We start from the raw sequence: 16,288 nt of genomic DNA, 5'->3' as shown, positions 1-16,288 counted from the left end.
AGTCCACGGATTCATCCATACTTGTGGGATATTCTCCTTCCTTACAGGAAGTGGCAAAGAGAGCACCCACAGCAGAGCTGTCTATATAGCTCCTAACTTAGCTCCACCCCCCAGTCATTCGACCGAAGGCTAGGAAGAAAAAGGAGAAACTATAGGGTGCAGAGGTGACTGAAGTTTTTTAAATAAAAATATACTACCTGTCTTAAATAAACAGGGCGGGCCGTGGACTCGATACATCACAAGAGAAATAAAATTTATCAAGTAAGCATAAATTCTGTTTTCTCTTGTAAGATGTATCAAGTCCACGGATTCATCCATACTTGTGGGATACCAATACCAAAGTTTTAGGACACGGATGAAGGGAGGGACAAGACAGGTACCTTAAACGGAAGGCACCACTGCTTGTAGAACCTTTCTCCCATAAATAGCCTCCGAAGAAGCAAAAGTATCGAATTTGTAAAATTTGGAAAAAGTATGAAGCGAAGACCAAGTCGCCGCCTTACAAATCTGTTCAACAGAAGCCTAATTTTTAAAGCCCATGTGGAAGCCACTGCTCTAGTAGAATGAGCAGTAATTCTTTCAGGAGGCTGCTGGCCAGCAGTCTCATAAGCCAAACGGATGATGCTTTTCAGCCAAAAAGAAAGAGAGGTAGCAATAGCCTTTTGACCTCTCCGCTTACCAGAATAAACAACAAACAATGAAGATGTTTGACGGAAATCTTTAGTTGCTTGTAAGTAGAACTTTAAAGCACGAACCACATCAAGATTGTGCAACAGACGTTCCTTCTTTGATGAAGGATTAGGACACAGTGAAGGAACAACAATTTCCTGATTGATATTCCTATTAGAAACAACCTTAGGAAGGAATCCAGGTGTGGTACGTAAAACCACCTTATCTGCATGGAAAACAAGGTAAGGTGAGTCACACTGTAAAGCAGATAACTCAGAAACTCTTCGAGCCGAAGAGATAGCTACTAAAAACAAAACTTTCCAAGATAGAAGCTTAATATCTATGGAATGCATAGGTTCAAACGGAACCCCTTGAAGAACTTTAAGAACTAAGTTTAGGCTCCATGGCGGAGCAATGGGTTTAAATACAGGCTTGATCCTGACTAAGGCCTGACTAAACGCTTGAACGTCTGGGACATCTGCCAGACGTTTGTGTAAAAGAATAGACAAAGCAGATAGCTGTCCTTTTAAGGAACTAGCTGATAATCCCTTCTCCAATCCTTCTTGGAGAAAAGACAATATTCTAAGAATCCTAATCTTACTCCATGAGTAACCCTTGGATTCACACCAATAAATATATTTGCGCCAAATCTTATGATAGATTTTCCTGGTGACAGGCTTTCTAGCTTGAATCAGGGTATCAATGACCGACTCAGAGAAACCACGCTTTGATAGAATCAAGCGTTCACTCTCCAAGCAGTCAGACGCAGAGAAATTAGATTTGGATGCTGGAATGGACCTTGGATTAGAAGGTCCTGCCTCATCAGATCCAATTCTGGTGTGCCCCATAGCTGAGTCAGCTGGGCAAATACCTCCGGATGGAGCTCCCACTCTCCCGGATGAAAAGTTTGACGACTTAGGAAATCCGCCTCCCAGTTCTCTACCCCTGGGATATGGATTGCTGAGAGATGGCAAGAGTGATCCTCCGCCCATCGGATTATTTTGGTTACCTCCATCATCGCTAGAGAACTCAGTATTCCTCCTTGATGATTGATATAAGCTACAGTCGTGATATTGTCCGACTGAAATCTGATGAATTTGGCCGCAGCTAGCCGAGTCCACGCCTGAAGCTCATTGAATATCGCTCTCAGTTCTAGAATGTTTATCGGGAGGAAAGTTTCCTCCCGAGACCATAAGCCCTGTGCTTTCAGGGAGATCCAGACTGCACCCCAGCCTAGCAGGCTGGCATCTGTCGTTACTATGAGCCACTCTGGCCTGCGGAAACACATTCCCTGAGACAGGTGGTCCTGAGACAACCACCAGAGAAGAGAATCTCTGGTCTCCTGGTCCAGATGTAGTTGAGGAGATAAATCTGCATAATCCCCATTCCACTGTTTGAGCATGCATAGTTTCAGTGGTCTGAGGTGTAGGCGGGCAAAAGGAGCTATGTCCATTGCCGCTACCATGAGTCCGATTACCTCCATACACTGAGCCACTGATGGCCGAGGAATAGAATGAAGAGCTCGGCAAGTGGTTAAGCGTTTTGATTTTCTGACCTCCGTCAGAAATATTTTCATTTCTACCGAGTCTATCAGAGTCCCTAGGAAGGAAAATCTTGTGAGAGGGAAGAGAGAACTCTTTTTTATGTTCACCTTCCATCCGTGAAATCTCCGAAAAGCCAAGACGATGTCCATTTGAGACTTGGTTAGCTGGAAAGTCGACGCCTGAATTAAGATGTTGTCTAGATAAGGCGCCACTGATATGCCCCGCGGTCTTAGAACCGCCAAAAGGGACCCTAGCACCTTTGTGAAAATTCTGGGAGCCTGGTAATGCCTGTCCAGAAAGGTGAATCTGAGGAATTGATGATAATCTCTGTGAATAGGGATGTGTAGATACGCATCCTTTAAGTCCATGGTAGTCATATATTGACCCTCCTGGATCAACGGTAGAATAGTCCGAATAGTCTCCATCTTGAATGATGGTACTCTGAGGAATTTGTTTAGAATTGTGAGATCCAAGATTGGTCTGAAAGTTCCCTCTTTTTTTGGGAACCACAAACAGGTTTGAGTAAAACCCTAGCCCTTGTTCCGCTTTTGGAACTGGGCGGATCACTCCCATGGTATGTAGGTCTTCTACACAGCGTAAGAACGCCTCTCTCTTTGTCTGGTTTGCAGACAATTGAGAAATGTGAAATCTCCCCCTTGGGGGGGAGTCTTTGAAGTCCAGAAGATATCCCTGGGACACAATTTCTAAAGCCCAGGAATCGTGAACATCTCTTGCCCAAGCCTGAGCGAAGAGAGAGAGTCTGCCCCTACTAGATCCGGTCCTGGATCGGGGGCTACCCCTTCATGCTGTCTTAGAGGCAGCTGCAGGCTGTTTACCCTTGTTCCAAGCCTGGTTAGGTCTCCAGACTGACTTGGATTGGGCAAAATTCCCCTCTTGCTTTGCAGCAGGGGAAGCTGAAGCGGGACCACCCTTGAAGTTCCGAAAGGAACGAAAATTATTTTGTTTGGTCCTCATTTTATTTGTTTTATCCTGAGGGAGGGCATGGCCTTTCCCTCCAGTGATGTCTGAAATAATCTCTTTCAGTTCAGGCCCGAATATGGTCTTTCCTTTGAAAGGGATGTTCAAAAGTTTAGATTTTGATGACACATCAGCAGACCAGGACTTAAGCCATAACGCCCTGCGTGCTAAAATGGCAAAGCCTGAATTCTTTGCTGCTAATTTAGCCAGTTGGAAAGCGGCATCTGTAATGAAAGAATTAGCCAACTTAAGGGGCCTTAATTCTATCCATAATATCCTCTAATGGAGTCTCCATCTGAAGAGCCTCTTCTAGAGCCTCAAACCAGAAAGCAGCTGCAGTAGTTACAGGAACAATGCACGCAATAGGTTGGAGAAGAAAACCTTGGATGAACAAAAATTTTCTTCAGGAGACCCTCTAATTTTTTATCCATAGGATCTTTGAAAGCACAACTGTCTTCGATAGGTATAGTTGTACGCTTAGCAAGAGTAGAAATAGCTCCCTCCACCTTAGGAATCGTCTGCCACGAGTCCCGCATGGTGTCAGATATGGGAAACATTTTCTTAAAAACAGGAGGGGGAGCGAACGGAATACCTGGGCTATTCCACTCCTTAGTAACAATATTCACAATCCTCTTAGGGACTGGAAAAACATTAGTGTAAACAGGAGCCTCTAAGTATTTGTCCATTTTACACAATTTCTCTGGGACCACTATAGGGTCACAATCATCTAGAGTCGCTTATACCTCCCTGAGCAATAAGCGGAGGTGTTCAAGCTTAAATTTAAAGGCCGTCATATCAGAATCTGTCTGAGGGAGTGTCTTTACTGAAACAGAAATTTCTCCCTCAGATAACAAATCCCTTACCCCTACTTCAGAACATTGTGAGGGTATATCGGATACGGCTACTAAAGCGTTAGACGGCTCAGCATTTGTTCTTAACCCAGAGCTGTCACGCTTTCCTTGTAAACCAGGCAGTTTAGATAAAACTTCTGTGAGGGTTGTATTCATAACTGTGGCCATGTCTTGTAAAGTAAATGAATTTGACGCACTAGAGGTACTTGGCGTCACTGGTGCGGGCGTTACTGGTTGTGACACTTGGGGAGAGCTAGATGGCAAACCCTCATTTCCTTCTGTCTGAGAATCATCTATTGCTATATTATTAAGTGCTAAAATATGCTCTTTATAATTTATAGACATATCAGTGCAAGTGGGACACATTCTAAGAGGGGGTTCCACAATGGCTTCTAAACACATTGAACAAGGATTTTCATTGATGTCAGACATGTTAAGCAGGCTAGTAATGAAACAAGCAAGCTTGGAAAACACTTTAATCAAAGCAAATAATACTTAGAAAAAAACGGTACTATGCCTTTAAGAGAAGAAAAAGATGCAAACTCTTGCAAAACAGTGTAAAAAAGCAGTAAACTTTACGAAATGTTTACAGTAGCATCATAAAGCCTTAGTAAGTTTGCACAGCTAGATAAATAAACGATTAACCCCTTAATGTAAAAACCGGATTGACAAAACGTCAAAAACCGGTAAAAAAACGTTCAGCACCTTGCCACAGATCTGCTGTGGCGCCTACCTGCCCTTTAGGAAAGATTTGTGGGGGAAAAAACTTCTTTTAAGCCCTCAAACACAGCAGGACCCTCTGGAGAAGCAGCTGGATGTCTCTGAGTAAAAGAAACTGCGCAACTGAGGCGCGAAAATAGGCCCCTCCCACCTCACTCAATGTTATGGGGCCTAAAAGAAACACTAGCCATGTGGGTTAATAACCCTTAAATAAGCCACAATGACCCCTTAAAGTCCCTCAAAAAACGTTATGTTTGCAATAAAAAAACGTTTTTTCCTATCAGTGTCACCAGTAACCAATGAGCCCTTTATGCAAGCTGGGATTCCTACTAAGTGTCTGAATACAGCTTACCCTTCCCTCATGGGGATATTGCCAGCCTTTTCTAGAATTATCAGTCTGTCTAGAAAAAAAATAGACTGAGCATACCTCAATGCAGCTTAGCATGCAAATCGTTCCCCCAACTGAAGTTATCCTGTACTCTTCAGCCCTTGTGAGAACAGCAGTGGATCTTAGTTACAAAGTGTTAAGATCATCATCCTCCTTGCAGAAATCTTCATCCCTTTTCTGCCAGAGAGTAAATAGTACACACTGGTACCATTTAAAATAAACTTTTGCTTGAGAAAATAAAAACTAACATTTTTTGTCACCACACTCACTTTACCCTTCCTAGTACTTAGAGTAGGCAAAGAGAATGACTGGGGGGTGGAGCTAAGGGATGAGCTATATAGACAGCTCTGCTGTGGGTGCTCTCTTTTCCACTTCAAGTAAGGAAGGAGAATATCCCACAAGTATGGATGAATCTGTGGACTCGATACATCTTACAAGAGAAAGGAAGATATTTTACCTCAGATTTCTTAAGTATACGTTAAGCAGCCAGTTAGGATGCTTGTCCCAGGATAAGCAAGGGAGTGTGCATCTGTTATGTGCAGGCACAGTCATGTTATTTTCCTATTCAGTTTAAAGGGATACTAACCACTCATTTTTTCTTTCATGATTCAGATAGAGCATGCAATTTTAAGCAACTTTCTAATTTACTCCTATTATCAATTTTTTTTGTTCTCATGTTATCTTGATTTGAAAAAGCAGTAATAAAAGGTTAGGAGCCGGCCCATTTTTTAGTTCAGCACCTTGGTAGAGCTGCTGATTGGTTTGCTACATTTAGCCACAAATCAGCAAGTGCTACCCATGTGCTGAACAAAAAATGGTCTGGCTCTAAAGCTTACAGTACTGCTTTTTCAAATCAAGATAGCATGAGAACAAAGAAAAATTGATAATAGGAGAAAATTAGAAAGGTGCTTAAAATCTCATGCTCTATCTGAATCATGAAATTAAAAAAATGGGTTTAGTATCCCTTTAAGTAAGTTCCATGAAATCTAATGAGATTTCAGTCAAATCTCATGAGATCACAGCAAAGGCAAAGCATTACCTCAGCACTGCTGATGCCGACTGGCTATTGTTTTTTGTTTTTTTTTGGGGGGGTTCAACTTGCAGCTGGACAGTAGCTGAAGTATAACTGTTTACACAGCACTCTGGTGAGCTGAAGAAATTTTGAGGTAAAATATCTTCCTTTTTTACACAGAGATGCTCAGGTGATATTTTCATGTCAGCTTTTTACAGTTATGCTGCATCACTTTAAAGTGATTTAGCATATGGGTATTTTGTCCCTTTAAAGGGACATGTTACAGCAATAATAAAATGCCATAATCATTTAGAGGGTGGTAGTACTACAGGAATGCCCCTTTGTGACTAGGTATTTATCCCTTGCAAAGAGGTTAAAAACATAGGCCTGTGCACGTTAGTAGGCTGACGAGTCAATCATGAGGAGCATATGCATTCTGCTAAAGCCATTTAAGTTTTACACTCTATACAAACTTATAACCATCATCATCATAATAATAATAATAATAATAAAGTCTGCTACTAATTTATTACTGATATTTCATTATATGAGAGGTTTAATGATAGAGTAAAACAGAATATGGTTTGGAGCAACCAATTTAAGAGAGTAATTACAATCTCAAGGTTTATCAATTTAATCATTAATATGATAAAGACATATTTAACATTGTGCTGACACAATCAAGGGCTATACCTCTTTCTGCCCTCTTGGTCTGTTCCTCATAGTCATGTAGCCTGAGCATCAGTGCCTCCTTTTCTCTCAGCATCTGTTCCTTTTCTTTCTCAACAGCTTCTCTTTTTTTCTTTTCATTTTCCAACTGTTGTCTGCAAAGAGGAAAATGAGTAGTTAATTACAAATTATAAGGGTCCTGCAGAGGAGAAGATAACATGGTCAATGAAAAATAGCGACAAAGCTTTATTTAGATATTAGTGAATGGAGAACATTAAGAGAAAGTGGAACTCCATATACCCAACTTCAGTCTGAAAGACAGAAAAAGAGGTGCTTCCTTGTGCGTATCAGTTGTAAACAAAGAGGCAGGTAACGTGTCACTCGCTCTCAGTATACTCACAAAGGAGGCAGCACTCTGTCATGCTAATGGAAACAGACTGGAGTCTCACAGCGCTCCAGCCCGCTGATACCACGGCCCTCAGAACCAGGATACAAGGTGCCCAAACTCAGGAAAGGGTGTTATCCAACTCTACTACGAAAATGCCCCGAATGACCAGATCCGGCTGATCAGCAAAAAGGGGGAGTGATCATAAAGATCAGACGATACGAAGTGATATGTATAAAACACACTTTAATTAGTATTACAAAGTATTGCTCTTTGCAATACTATTGGGTAAGGTAGATTTAAATAGGATACAAAGTGATTCGTCTTTATGCCTGAAGAAACGCTCAGCAGACTGAGAAACGCGTAGCTTACCACACTAATGCACTTATGAGTGCTACATTGTTTTAAGTATTTTAACCTAATTAAAAGGGACAGTCGACACCAGAATTTTTGTTGTTTTAAAAGATAGATAATCCCTTAATTACCAATTTCCCAGTTTTGCATAACTAACACAATTATAATTATACACGTTTTACCTCTGTAATATCTTGAATCTAAGCCTCAGCAGACTGCCCCCTTATTTCAGTTCTTTTGACAGACTTGCATTTTAGCCAATCAGAGTTGTCTCCATGGTAAATTCACGTGCATGAGCTCGATGTTATCTATATGAAACACATGAACTAATGCCCTCTAGTGGTGAAAAACTATCAAAATGCATTTAGATTAGAGGCGGCCTTCAAGGTCTAAGAAATTAGCATATGAACCTCCTGGGTTTAGCTTTCAACTAAGAATACCAAGAGAACAACGTAAAATTGGTGATAAAAGTAAATTGGAAAGTTGTTTAAATTACATGCCCTATTTGAAACATGAAAGGTTTTTTTGGACTTGACTGTCCCTTTAAAGTGTGTTTTATACTATCACTTCGTATCGTCTGATCTTTATGATCACTCCCCCTTTTTGCTGATCAGCCGGATCTGGTCATTAGGGGCATTTTCGTAATAGAGTTGGATAACACCCTTTCCTGAGTTTGGGCACCTTGTATCCTGGTTCTGAGGACCGTGGTATCAGCGTGCTGGAGCGCTGTGAGACTCCAGTCTGTTTCCATTAGCCTCCTTTGCGAGTATACTGAGAGAGAGTGACATGTTACCTGCCTCATTGTTTACAGCTGATACAAACAAGGAAGCGCCTCTTCTTTTTCTGTCTTTCAGACTGAAGTTGGGTAGATTTCTTCACGTTTCTGTGTGATTGGAGAGAGCGGCTGATCCTTGTACCTGTGTCCATATCCCCAAAGAATACCCGGTATTTGTCACATACGAACTGACCTATATTTGCTCAGTTTAGAGCCCCCTGCACCTCTGGACTTTGTTCTAGATATTATTTGGTTTGGAACTCCAGATAGATGTTAGAATATTTATGGAAGGAGATAAGGAAATAGCAGACTGTCTTAAAGAGATATGACTGACCAAATTTCTATTTCGTAATTCAGATAGAGAATACAATTTTACACAACTTTCATATTTACTTACATTATCTAGTTTCCTTAATTCTCTTGGTATCATTTTTATTTAAAAGCATACCTAGGTAGGCTCAGGAGCAGCAGTGCACTACTGGGAGCTAACTGCTGATTGGTGGCTGCGCATATATACCTCTTATTGGCTCACCTTATGTATTCAGCTACATAACAAGAAAATAAAGCAAATTTGATAATAGAAGTAAACTGAAAAGTTGTTTAAAATTTTATGCTCTTTCTGAATAACAAAAGAAAATGTATTGGGTTTATGTCCCTTTAACCCTTTGAGTGCTAATGACGGCTCTGAGCCGTCACAGAGTTTCCCACTCTGGTACTGACGACGGCTCAGAGCCGTCACTAGCACTCTCCCACCTTGAGGGAGATCTGGGGGCTCCCACCTGCTCCTACCCCGGTGATCGTGCCTGTAGAGTCACAGGCATCGCCGGGGCTTCCCGTTTTGCGTGGTGACGTCACGCGTAATGACGTCACCGTGCAACTTTATTTATACTTAACAATGTTAAGTATAGGAGCAGGGGGCTACCCTGCTTAGAAGCCTGTATCTCAGGCATCTAAGCAGCTACAGACCCCCAACACCATTGGAAAGGTAATCGCCTAACCTTTCCAACAGTAAGTCTTGGGGGTCTGAAAAAAATAAAAAAATAAAAGTTACAAAAAAATTGTTAAAAAAAAAAAAAACATTAAAAAAAACTTAGCACCCAGGTGGGAAAGTGCTTAGCACTCAAAGGGTTAATGATTACTTCTGTTCTATATTTAACAACAGACTGTGGATAAAGATGAACTCAACGTAATGATCGTACTTTGTAGGGTAATGTAGTTAACACTTCTCTTCTTGATGTCATTAATAAATATAAAAGAAAAAAGTAAGTCCAGAAAATATTTGCACAAGAGTTTTGATGAGCTTTGACCTGTGCTAGCTGCGCCTTTATGTTGACTGAATAGTGATTAGTATTGTGCTCCTTTAATAAAGGGCACTAGAGTAGACTATAGGCCTGTGAGTTTGACTTTAGCAGAGGGAACATTTATGGACACAGCACAGTTTTACTATATAAGACTATTGTGAGAATTAAAGGGACATTGTACACTAGATTTATCTTTGCAAAAATGTTGTGTAGATGATCCATTTATATAGCCCATCTTGGAGTGTTTTTGTAAAAATGTATAGCTTTGCTTAATTTTAAATAACATTATGCTGATTTTCAGACTCCTAACCAAGCCCCAAAGCTTTAGATGTATACTGATGTCTACAGACTCCTGGTTGTGCAATGGGTCTTTTCATATGCAGGGGAGGGGTGGGGTCTGCTATTCTTGCGTTCCCAGCAAGCATTCACGAATGAAGGTTTCTTTTAAATGGCGTCATCCAATATGGTGTCCCTTGAATTCCGATTGGCTGATAGAATTCTATTAGCCAATTGGAATTTAAGGTGAAAAAAATCCTATTGGCTGATGCAATCAGCCAATAGGATTGAGCTTGCATTCTATTGGCTGATTGGAACAGCCAATATAATGCAAGCTCAATCCTATTGGATGTCTTGAAGATGGACCAGCTCCGCGTCGGAAGGTTTTTTTAAGGGTTTATTGGGTGGGTTTTATTTTTTAGATTAGGGGTTTGGGCTTTTGAAAAAGAGCTAAATGCCCTTTTAAGGGCAATGCCCATCCAATTGCCCTAGGTTTTTTTTTAGTTAGGATTTTATTTTTTGGGGGTTGGTTGTGTGGGTGGTGGGTGTTTTTTTGTTTGTTTTTTTAACAGGTAAAAGAGCTGATTTCTTTGGGGCAATGCCCCGCAAAAGGCCCTTTTAGTTTAGTTTTTTTTTATTTGGAGGGGGGGGGTATTTTGATAGGGCTATTAGATTAGAAGTAATTAGTTTAAATATCTGATAATGTCTTTTTTATTTTGTGTAATTTAGTGGGGGTTTTTTGTAATTTAGGTAATTTATTTAATTGTAGTGTAAGGTTAGGTGTTAGTGTAACTCAGGTTAGGCATTATTTCACAGGTAAATTTGTATTTATTTTAGCTAGGTAGTTAATAAACTGTTAATAACTATTTACTAACTAATCTACATAGTTAAAATAAATACAAACTTGCCTGTAAAATAAAAATAAACCCTAAACTAGCTACAATGTAAATATTAGTTATATTGTAGCTAGCTTAGGGTTTATTTTATAGATAAGTATTTAGTTTTAAATAGGAATAATTTAGGTAATGATCGGAATTTTTATTTAGATTAATTTTAATTATATTTAAGTTAGGGGGTGTTAGGGTTAGACATAGGTTTAGGGGTTAATAACTTTAGTATAGTGGCGGTGACATTGGGGGCAGAAGAGTATGGGTTAATAACTGTAATGTAGGTTGTAGTGATGTTAGGGACAGCAGATTAGGGGTTAATAATATTTAACTAGTGTTTGCGAGGCGGGAGTGCGGCGGTTTAGGGGTCTATACGTTTATTGTAGTGGCGGCGATGTCGGGAGCGGCAGATTAGGCGTTAATTTTAGTGTTTGCGATGCGGGAGGGCCTCAGTTTAGGGGTTAATAGGTAGTTTATGGGTGTTTGTGTACTTTGTAACACTTTAGCTATGAGTTTTATGCTACAGCTCTGTAACGTAAAACTCATAACTACTGACTTTAGAATGCGTTACGAATCTTGCGGGATAGGCTGTACCGCTCACTTTTTGGCCTCCCAGAAAAAGCTTGTAATACCGGCGCTATGGAAGTCCCATTTCGGTATGGCCAAAAAAGTGTGCGGTGCCCCTAAACCTGCAAGGCTCGTAATACCAGTGGGAGTGAAAAAGCAGCGTTATGAGCCTTAACGCTGCTTTTTTACTCATACCGCAAAACTCGTAATCTAGTCGTTACAAAAGGAAAAATACTACAAGAGGTGAACCTACATTTTAATTATTAGCTAATAATAAATACTTTTATAATAGAAAAATGTGCTGGTTTACAGAATAGTGATGCAGTTATTGGAGCCACTCCAGTTTATATAGTTAAATAATTGTTTGATTTTTTTCTGATGTAATTCAGTGAATAACAATTGTTCATAAATTGTTTTTTTGGGATATCTGTGCCTACAAACAGCTGAAAAGAGGGGCTGATAATTTATTATGAAACTTATTGGTCAGACCATGGGCGTATTATGGCCTAGGCCAACAAGGCACGGGCCTAGGGCGGCAGATTGGAGGGGGCGGCACTTTCTGCAGGCTCTGTGGGGAACGGCAGATTAGGGGGCTTAAATTATGCAACAGTAGGGGAAAACCTTGAGCCGGGGTTGTTGGGAGGCACAGCGGCACTCACATCAAGTGTGTGTCTGTCACTTTATTATTGCCTCGGTCCTCCTGAGCCCTACATGTCCCGAGGCCATCTACCTCTGCTCCCTCCCTCAAGGTAGGACCTACTGCTGCAGTTCCTATGCAGCTGCAGTTCCTACCCGGGAAAGCAACAGTGGAGCACAATAGCGCTTCTTTGGAGTCTGAAGTGGACAAACAGCGCTATATGAAGATGCCGCCTTCAAGTGTCAGTCTGCTCTCTCCCTCAATTAGGACCTGCAGCTCTAGACTAGTTCCACTTCCTATCCGGAGTCTGAGTGCTTATCTGGTTCTGGAAGCAGCACGCTGGGAAGAGGGGGAGGTGTTAACAGATCCACCATGTGAGCTCAGCTGCACCTATGTTAGTGTGCGAGTGAGGGAATCTGCATTATATGTTTAGTAACTTTAGTTATAACAGGTAGCTTAAAATAATTTATTTTAATGTTTTCAGAAGCCAATATGCTGAATATTTTGTTTTATTTAACTGCAAAAGTTATTGCACAAAAGATTGCTTTTCAATTTTATATTATTTATCTGTGCAGTATTGCTTAAGTCTTATTATTATCTCACTTAGTTATAATTAGTATGCATGAAGAGTAAGATAATAATAATAATGACATAAGCAATACTTAACAGATAAATAATATATAAATGAAAAACAATCTTTTGTGCAATATCTTTTTTTGCAGTTTAATAAAACGTTACTGTTACTCTGTCTGTATGCGACTGAGAGCCCCTCCCTCCTGCTGAAGAGAGCAGTCTGCATGCAGCCCGGTGGGGGGGGGGGGGGGGAGCAGCTCCTAATAGAGAACGATTTCCTGCTGCTGTCAGTGCTTTGTGTTTGCCCTCATTATTCACAGCCAAGCTCTGGCTCCTCTGTACCAGGATCCTGCACTGCAAGGATGAAAAGGAGGGAAAAGCCAGGAAGACAGCGTGTTCCCTTCCCCTGGAGGTGAGAGCTAGGCTTGCTGAGCTGACATTGTGAAGGTAAACAATCCAGAAGACTTCACAATTTATTAGTGTGTTAGATTTTTTTTATAGGCTTGATATCCATTCAATTATTATTCCAATGTGCTTGTTTTAGTTGGGAAGAGGAGGGAGGATCATTCAGATGTTTATTGTGAAAGGAGGGGGATCCTTACAGCAGTACAGCTATATGGAGGGGGAAGTAACATTTGCACAGACTGAGGAATGTTGTGCCTTGTTCCCTTTTATCATATATATATATATATATATATATATATATATATATATATATATTATGCTTGCAATATTTTTTAAATTTGATTTCTATATGCTTTTCCCTGTTACTCATCTCTCCAGATAAAGGGACACTTTACTCTGTAATATTCTGTCATTCATGTAAAAGACTAATAGCTTAAAAAGTTGATTTCCCCCCAAAACATTTACTTTAGAAATGGCAAAAAAAAAAAGTAATGTTTCACCATGACAAAAAAAAAAAATATAGCTAAAAAAAAGCCTAAAACCTGGGGGGTAGGAGGGGTGGAGGGGGCAGCAGAATGTTGAGTGCCTAGGGCAGCACAAAACCTAAATACACCACTGGGTCAGACACAATATTTAATTGCCATCAACACAATTTCAGAGCTAGAAAAGGAATTTATACATACTGTAGATAAGCAAAGGAAAAAAGTGTTAGGGCCCAGAAGTGACATTTTAGGAGCTGTGGCTTCTGTCTTCATGGATTTGTCAAGTCCTGTTGAATGTTATAATGGTCTTGTGCCAAATCCCAATATGCTTATTAAATATATATTTTTTTTTTATGGTGCCAACAATTGTGATGTGGAATACAGTTGTACAGAATATAGTTAAAAACTGCTTTAACTTGAGGCCATATTAACTCTGATATGTCTGTGGGAAACAGTTTTTTGATTTACAGCTGAATCATTTTTTTTGGCCATAGCTGATACTGTTTAGTAAAACATTGGTTTAAAAAACTGTTAAAACACAATTAAATTGCCATGCTCTAATCAACATTAAGTATATCTGTATTAGTTGAAACTTTCTAAACTGACTATAATGACATTGAGAATAGTAAGCAAAACATAATCCAATATTTCTTATAGACTGTTATTATTTATGTTATACTATATGATGTTATTTTAGGTCATTATTCATTTCTCTCATCTAGACATTCTAGAGATATTAAAGGGACAGTATACACTCATTTTCATATAACTGCATGTAATAGACACTACTATAAAGCAGTGTTTTTCAACCAGTGTGCTGTGGCACACTAGTGTGCCGTGCGAGATCCTCAGGTGTGCCACGGCAGACTGACAACAGTGTGACATATTTTTTAAACTTTGCTTGTTTTTTACTCCCAGTGCAGGGGTAGTTTGTAGGAGGCATGGCATAACAGCACAATACATACAGTATGTGTGTGTTTGTTTTTAAATTTTGGGATGGTGGTGTGCCACGGCAAAAAAAAGGTTAAAAATCACTGCTATAAAGAATAAGATGCACAGATACTGATATAAAAATCCAGTATAAAATGGGTTTTAAAAATTACTTAGAAGTTCTAAGTTTAGCTCTGTTGAAAAGGTGGCCGGAAAGCCCACTGCAAGTGGGAGATAAGACCCTCCCCCTTCTTTTGCATATGAAAAGACTTTACACAAACAGGAGCAAGCTAGAGAAGGTAGCTGACAGTATTTATTTAAAAATAAGCAAAACTATACATTTTTTTAAAAAGAAAACTTTAGGGGCTATATAAATAGAACATCTACAAAACATTTATGCAAAGAAAAAATGAGTGTATAATGTCCCTTTAACTGATAACGTGAACAACATTGGTTCTTCTCACCTTTCCAATTGTTTCTGAAGTTTCTCCTCCTTAGCCTGTGCCTTCATCTGCTGCACCTCAATAGTGTCAGGCTTTCTGCGGCGCATGTACAGCTCATGGTTACCCATGCAGAGCTGAAGGATACGCTTGTTAATTCTGAGACGTGGTGCATAGAACACAAAGTCCTGTAAACACAAACAAGTACACAATGAACCCATAAATAACATGTCTACTTTTTATTTTAGAAAGTCTCATTTAAAGTTAAAGTACCAGTAAACCCAGTAGATTTGCATAATCAACAAATGCAAGATAACAAGACAATGCAAAGCATTTACTCTGAACTTCAAATGAGTTGTAGATTTTTTTTCTAACAAATTTCAAAGTTATGTATATTTCCACTCCCCCTGTACCATGTGATAGCAATCAGCCAATCACAAATGCATATACGTATAGTCTGTGAACTCTTGCACATGCTCAGTAGGAGCTGGTGACTCAAAAAGTGTAAATATAAAAATACTGTGCACATTTTTTTTATTAGAAGTAAATTGGAAAGTTAATAAAATGACATGCTGTATCTTAATCATGAAAATTTAATTTGACCTGAGAGTCCCTTTAATGGAATCTTGTGTTGTTAGTGTCTGAACAAGTGCATATAAATGTGCATCTGACAGATTTGTACTTTCAGTCAATGCACGTAATCCTCTTATTTCTATGTACCAAGGCAGTGAACATATGCAGAACAGAAGAAATATATGACAACCTGAGGTTGGAACATAACGCATATGGGATATGTAACCCAATTTTTTTCATACATGATTCAAGCAGAGCTGATCATTTTAAAACATTTCCCAAGGTACTTCTATTATAAAAGAATATACGGCAGCAGTTTTGCATGAATGCTTTTACCAATGTTATACAGTACACTGAACAAACACTGCTGTCATACAGTGCTCAAAATGGACATTGTTAAAACTCATATAGCGCTCAGGATGCATGAACGCTACCTTCCTAGGTATGCTCTTCAACAAAGAATACCAAGAAAACAAAGTAAATTTGATAGTAAAAGTAAATTAGAAATGTTTCTTTTATTGTATGCTGAATCATAAAAGAAAAATGTTTGGTTATTTGTACTGGTGTTGTTGGCTATACAATTATTTTTTGCTACACAGGAGTGATAGAATCACAAATCCCATTGCTAAAGGAATATATAGAATCTACTTTGAATCAAATTGAATGAAAACAGATGTATTAGTAAACCATGGACAAGTTATATAAATTATTTAATGCACTCATATTGTGTTTTTTAAGATATTAGTACATTTCTACAGTAGCTCAAAATGAAAATAAGTTAATCTCAATTAAATGCAAATGGGACTGCAAGTCTCGGCAAGCCCCCTTTGTAGCATATATCTGCTGCTTATAAAAACTAGACACAAGGGTGG

General features: G+C 39.4%; 1 protein-coding gene across 1 annotated transcript in view; it reads right to left on the bottom strand.

Moving 5' to 3' along the window:
• EZR (ezrin) overlaps positions 1-16,288 on the bottom strand; it is a 142,440-nt gene that overhangs the window by 13,511 nt on the left and 112,641 nt on the right. Inside the window, exons 9-10 of the mRNA XM_053710652.1 lie at positions 14,868-15,031; positions 6,856-6,986 (exon numbers count right to left, since the gene is read on the bottom strand). Of these exons, the coding sequence (XP_053566627.1) occupies positions 6,856-6,986; positions 14,868-15,031 (295 nt within the window). The remainder of the gene's footprint in view (positions 1-6,855; positions 6,987-14,867; positions 15,032-16,288) is intronic.

Source organism: Bombina bombina, chromosome 4 (assembly GCF_027579735.1).
Source record: "Bombina bombina isolate aBomBom1 chromosome 4, aBomBom1.pri, whole genome shotgun sequence".
NCBI lineage: Eukaryota > Metazoa > Chordata > Amphibia > Anura > Bombinatoridae > Bombina > Bombina bombina.
This window is presented reverse-complemented; position numbering and strand designations above follow the sequence as displayed.